General features: G+C 42.2%; 1 protein-coding gene across 1 annotated transcript in view; it reads right to left on the bottom strand.

Moving 5' to 3' along the window:
* Positions 1 to 347: 347 nt before the first annotated feature.
* The window catches only part of SH3RF3 (SH3 domain containing ring finger 3), a 1,332,803-nt gene continuing 1,326,269 nt past the window's right edge, over positions 348 to 6,881 (bottom strand). Inside the window, exon 10 of the mRNA XM_069204493.1 lies at positions 348 to 4,279. Within this exon, the coding sequence (XP_069060594.1) occupies positions 4,111 to 4,279 (169 nt within the window). The 3' untranslated portion in view covers positions 348 to 4,110. The remainder of the gene's footprint in view (positions 4,280 to 6,881) is intronic.

Here is a 6,881-nt window from a genome sequence, read left to right as displayed (position 1 = left end):
GCGGTGGAGGCCGCCCGCCAGAGTACCCCCCTCCAGAACACCGCTCCGCGGTCATAAGACCGCTGCGGTGATTCTGGCTTTTGCACTGGGCTGGCGGGCGGCCGCCCGCCAGCCCAGTGCAAAAGAGCCTTCCCACGAGGACGCCGGCTCAGAATTGAGCCGGCGGAGTGGGAAGGTGCGACGGGTGCAGTGGCACCCGTCGCGTATTTCATTGTCTGCAATGCAGACACTGAAATACAATGTGGGGCCCTCTTACGAGGGTCCCACGACAACCCATACCGCCATCCTGTTCCTGGCGGGAGAACCGCCAGGAACAGGATGGCGGCATGGGTTGTCAGAATCCCCCATGGCGGCGCAGCTTAGGATTCCCAGGGCAGCGGAAAACCGGCGGGAGACCGACGGTTTTCCCTTTCTGACCGCGGCCAAACCGCCGCGGTCAGAATGCCCTGCGGGGCACCGCCAGCCTGTTGGCGGTGCTCCCGCCGACCCTGGCCCCGGCGGTAGTGAACCGCCAGGGTCAGAATCACCCCCTTAATGTGTTCAAGGAGGTGAGACGTATATCACTGCACAGAGGCAAGCATGGACTTTCTACCACAGGATTTGTATGGGAAGCATATTAGTCCAGAAAGATTACTATGCTTAGACAACCGCAGAAGGTTCCAGCGCATTGAATGTATGCTGTGCACTGCAGCACACATGCAATGCATTATAGCCTGCTGTAGCGGACTGTACCAACCATTAAAGACCTGCTCCAGCATTCAAGGCCCAAGTTGAAGACAAGAGCCTTTAACGAGGAATCAGGACTTTAATGCCAGAATAGCCCAGCTACAGAGGGTTGTAAGGCTATTAGAACATTCTGCCTCTAGAAAACAGAACATTCTAATAAATAAAACAAAGGTCTCACGGGGCCTGAGAGGATTTTAGGCTCTGTGAGGCCTTTGTTCACAGCAACAGCTTAGAAGCCCAGAGCTCTCCATTGTTTTTACTGGCACTCCCAACATTCCAAAGTTCTAATTTGTGATAAATCAAAGCATACAGTCTTATTTACTCCTGCTTCCAGTAGGCGTTTTATTATACAAAGCCCAGTTTGGCTATCTTAGTAGATCGAGCTTTGTGTCAAACCCTATGAGTATTTTTCTTGAGATGCACACAAAAATGCCCCTTTTATACAAAGTGTTTTTTAGGCGGAGAAAAGTAGACCTGTCTAGCACAAAACACATATTGCAGTGGATAGTAATCTCAGTTGCATTTTGTGCCATACTAGCATTGAGGAAAAGCCTTTGAAAATCTGGGTTTATGTTTAAAGCTATTAAATGTATATTGTGTTCATTCTGAGTTGTGGTAAATCTGGAATCAGATGCAAATGCCACTGCTCCCAATTTTGGATTTTGAGTTGGGTGCAAATTGGGTAAGGACCAGTATAACTTCCCATGTCAATCTCTACAGGTATTACCTGTAGGAATTTTCCAATGGTAAATAGGTTTAGTAAGCCTAAAGCTACATATTATTGCCCATTCGAACTTGGAATACTCGGAATTGGGAAATAAAACCACACAGTGTAATACTGTGACTGAAGCAATAGTATTTCAAATAGGCAGTGGTAACGCCCAACAAATACTGAGTGCCATTGAAATTGGGTAACAAAAAACATCTGTTATTCAGATCCAAGATGTCCCCTGGGGGAGCGCTGGATTAACAAATACACATGTTATAGAATGTTAGGTTATAATTTTGCCCATGATGGATTGAGGGGAGGTTGATATTTTATGTTTAGTGGGGAAACTTTTCGATGTAAAAAGTGTGAAAACCACAAAAAAAAATTACGACCTCATACTGGCCAGAGTTGCAGCCTCGAACATAACCTTACTTCCCTAGTTTATAAACTGGGCAGTCTTACCATGCTAATTTAAGACCTCACTGATTTAAATGTTTGAGCCAAGTCATGGTAATAGTAAGTTGCAGCAATGGTAAATGTTCCAATTTCAAATGTTATTTAAATTAGTTTTTTTCAAACTAAGGGGCATATTTAAAAGTCTCTAGCGCCTTCTTGCGCCACTCTAATGTAATTTTTTTGTATGCTAAGGTGGGGTCAAGGAGGCCTTTTCCCCATGCCAGATTTACAAAGTGGCACACTGCATGCATTGCGCCACTTTGTAACCCCTTGCGCCACTTTATGCCTGCCCCAGGCATAATGTATGCAAGTAGGATGTTCCTCCATTAGGAGGCCCAGCAAAATGGTGCAGCGAAATTTACCAGATTTCACTGCGCCTTCCCTACGCATGGCGGGACTAGCCCCATAATTTTTGGCACTAGTTTACCAATATGCCACAATTGCATCAAAACTTTTGACGCTATTGTGCTAACGTCCGTCATGGTGCGTGGTATTGTAAATATGGCACTACCATGGTAATGTTAGTGGGCGCAAGGGAAATGGCACATCATAGTTGATGCTTCACTTTCTTGTAAATATTCTCCTAAATGTTTCACAAAATATGAATTAAAAAACTTTTAAGGGGAGACCACAATGCCTATTTAGTGGTAATGTTGGTTCTTCTCGCAGTGCCTTCTCTCCAGAGTTTACCAGGATGTCTCTACCTCTTTTGGCTGTCAGTGGCTATCAAGCTGCATTGGCATATACAACACAGGTCCTCTGAATAGAGACCATGGGCCTGTGCCAGTCATTCACACACTAAAGTAAACTGAGAAATTTGAAATCGAGAGTAGGGCGGTACTGCAAAACCACCACAGAGAAAGAAACAAATACTCTATAAAATAAATATTGATCTAGAAGGAGCTTACATTTTCTTATGTACAATTCAGAAGTAACACATTAAATGATATAATATATTAATGCTTTTTCAATGGAATACACAAGTCATGGTTTATTTGTGCACGACAGTTTCATATTAAATTCTTTTATATTTTAGTCATTTTCTTCTTGTCCCACTGTGTTACAAATTCTGTATTTTTAAGCAGAAATATAAAGCCTTTGTGGTCGAATGTGTCTGAGTTGAACTAGGCTACAGCTGATTTCGTATTAAAATACAGTGCTGGAAATTTTAACAAAAAAATTGATACAGATATAGGTAGAGATAGAAATTCCAGCACCTCTCTTTATTTTAAAAATGTATCTCCTGTACGAAAAATGGAAATGACGGATCAGGTTATCAAAACGCTATTAGGATATGTTTATGCGCCAATACAGGATTTAAACAGTAAGCCAGAAATGCTACTTGGGTGCAAGCAACATGTAAACATGTTTTAAATGGTGCCTATCTCACACCTTTGTTCTTCTTACAATGTTAAATGCATACACTCTGCAGTGATTGGTTGAGGTATATGTTGAAGAATCGATGATATTAGCATTTTGAATTTGTAATGCTTCCCTTTATGATCACACAGCTAGAATTATGCCTCATGTTGCTTCCTCTAATTCCTCCCTAACTTTCTCCGTCAACCAAAAACACACAGCGAGGTTTTGCTTTGCGAAAAGTCAAGCCTGATGAAAAAAGTTTGAATGTGCTTAAAACGTGAATAACTGATATGGCACATCAGTGTCTTTGCCCATGTGGGTTTGTCCCAGCTCCTCTGATGTTGAGCAAGCCATTGTCCAGTTAATGAGATTGTAAGAGCCTTTGAGGTCTTGCCTTCCATTGTCTTCTGGCCATCTTGCGTCGGTCATTGATAACACTGCAGCTTGGATTAATAAATTACAGTAAAAGAAAGTACATTTCTAAAGGTATTTTCCACTAATTTACATAGTTGGTAGATACAGTCCAAATGTGCATTCCCTCAGTATGGGGCTCCAAGTGGAAGGCACTACTTCAACATACTGCTGTATGCCTGCGTTCGGTGCGCTGTGCCCTGGGAGCACAGCGGTGGCTGGTACGACTTCTCCACAGCTACGAGGTGAGTCTTTGGAAGTAACATTGGCAGTGGACTTAAGTGACAATTCCCTCCGCTCTGTCTTCTTGTGCTTGTTCTCCAGCGATGCAAGATCCTTCACAAACCTTTTTTGTCTGTGTGACGCTGGCCTTCACGCGGAAGGTTGTACGCCAGGCCAGATTGAAGAACCTGTTATCCAGACCTGTGCTGGAATGTAGGAGTCCATCAGAAACTCTCCACAAAGCTTCCAGGGAAAAGCCCTGTTCTTCCGTTCCGCTGCAGCGTTCCTTTGTACCAGCCATCTTCGCGCTTCTTGTGCACAAATACGACATCGCCTTCCTTCAGCTCAATCTCCGCTTCGCTTTGCGGCGGATATGGAACCACAACGCGGTATCTGTGGAAAGAGAAGCGACTTTAAATAAAATGTACGCTTTTATAGTTTTCATTTTTTGACTTGATCAGATCTCGTTGGAGATTTTAAAACTAACATTCACCTGTTAACTTCTCATAAGAATAATTCAATATATATTCAGCACACGCGTTAGAATAACATTCGTGGTTTCCGATTCAATTACCATGGGATATAATGCCTACAACAACATTTTGTAATAAAACAACTTTTTACCTGCCGTGTGACATTAGACTGTTTAAATGTCGAACTTTGTAAGGCACAGTAAACTGAAATGTATCGATGAAAATAAAGTGGGGTGTGAAGTAGAGTTAAATACGCACACATGCGACAATTGGAACATTGTATTAATCTCTATTCACTGATATTTTTAAAGCACTGAAAAACAAGCTCTAAAGCACGCGCTTTTAAAATTAACTCACAAACAATAAATGCTGCTTCTGTTCTTTGTATCTATGTTATCGTGTTTTGCAGAATTCACATTTTGGTGGGTTTCCGGCGAACATGTGAAATAACATGTTTTATCTTGCTGTAACACTAGAGGGAGCCACAATTATACTATTTGAAAAATATACGTGCAGAAGTTTCCAAGATCAGGAAAAAACTAACAAGATACCTAGGTTACGAAAAACAAAAACTCCAGAGATGCATAAATAACAGTAAATTGTCCTCTTTACTTCCGCAACCAGACACAACGATAAGGATGTTTTACTTTGCACCGCTGTGCTTGAACAAGGCGTTACTGCAGTGTTATCTACACACCCAGCCAGATGAGGCTGCACTAACAAGGAGAAATGTTTTAATTTCTCAAAACATTCCTCACATTGCATGTGAGCTCCACTGCACAGCACACGTGCAGTCTGTGGAATAGTTCAGAATTTCTAGGTGTAGTACTTTGTACTGGGAAAGTATACTTACAGTGCAAATCCTACACTAGACAGCAAGCACACATCTCTGTCTCATGGTGCAAAGCTGTGCGTGGCACTAGGCATCCTTTATAGGCGATGACACCAGTGGCCAACCGTTTTTCAGTCTGGCTTAAAGATAGGTTTGGTTGCTTGCCGGTCTCAATGGCTCCAAAGCCTCACTCCTTCATTATTGATGTGTTGCCATGTCACTCAAATTATACTCCCTCCCACTGAAGCAAAATAAATAGATCAACAGACTAGCCCACCCCAGCCATGGGATGCTTTCACTTTGAGTGAGTGCATTTTTTCCCTTGCACATGTAAACATACACCTAAAAAATTGTTACCAAAAACAGAAATTGTTAGATACTTCCACTTCCCAATGACTGATAATCCTTATGTATTGTAGGGTTATATCAACTATGTTCATAACTCTCAATACATTTATTGTAAATTACAATGATCATTCTTATCTATAAACCAGCTTTTGTATATTTATTTATGCTACAAAAATTAGTACGTCATTAGAGTAACTAGAGAGGGTTTGAAGATTTTTAAATTGCGTCCAAAACCTACCCACCATTGTGCTTGACATTTAACCCGTGGTATCTCGCCATTTTCCCTTAGAAAGAGCTTCATCCCTCACCCCCATGGGGGAGGGGGGGGGGGGGCAATACAGATGCATTAACACAACTCACCCTTGTAGGAAGCTTCACAAGTCTGCACCAACACTGTTTGCCCCTAGGGAAAGTACAAAAAATTGCAAACTCCCATGTGGGGCAATCATTCCTATCACCACAAGAAAAACAACCCAAATAAACTATTTAATAGTGTTGTACTTACCAGTGAATAAATGTTCCTATAAATACTAGGGGGTGATCATAAACTTTGAAAAAAACAAAAAATGTATTGAAATCTGTAATTTAAACTCATTATTATGACCCAGTTTTGGAAAATAATTAATCCTACGGAAAAACAAGCACAACAGTTTAAAAGAGTAAAAGTGTGTATGCAAATGTAAATACTAAGGGGCATATTTACAAGCCCTGTGCGCCGCTGCAGCATCACTTTTTTTGATGCTCTGGTGACGCAGACTGCAGAACCATATCTATGAGGCCACACAAAGCCACTTTACATGGCTTCTCATGACCTCTTAAATATGGTTAAGGCAAGGCAGCGCAAGTCGCTGCGCTGCCTTACTCTGTGTCAGTGGGGTGTTCCATGTGCATTGCGTGGGCATTCCCACACAACACCCATGGATTCTGACGCTCACCCAGATTTACTAAATTACCTAAACCTAGGATATTGCCAAAACCTTTCGCCTTCCCATGTGTGGCATAACAAGGAGAAATATTTGTATTTCTCCTTGTTTTTTCCTCTTTCTATGTGTGCTGCATTATGCAGGACACATAGAAAGAGGAAAACACCTCTCTAGATTGTTTGTAAGGTGCCCCTTCATGAACAAAAACAATCCTGCATGCAAAGCAGGCACATTTGTCTCATGCTGCAAGGGTGCTGGCATTGGCACTATGCATCAATTTGTGCGCAGGCGCTGGGTAAAATGACAGGAATGCACCTTTTGCATTCCTGCCATTTCAAATTGGCGTATGGCAGTGCTGCCAAAACATCTGCAGCACTGCCCTATGCCGATCTGTTGTAAATTTATCCCTAAAAGTACAA

Source organism: Pleurodeles waltl, chromosome 8 (assembly GCF_031143425.1).
Source record: "Pleurodeles waltl isolate 20211129_DDA chromosome 8, aPleWal1.hap1.20221129, whole genome shotgun sequence".
NCBI classification, from domain to species: Eukaryota; Metazoa; Chordata; class Amphibia; order Caudata; family Salamandridae; genus Pleurodeles; species Pleurodeles waltl.
This window is presented reverse-complemented; position numbering and strand designations above follow the sequence as displayed.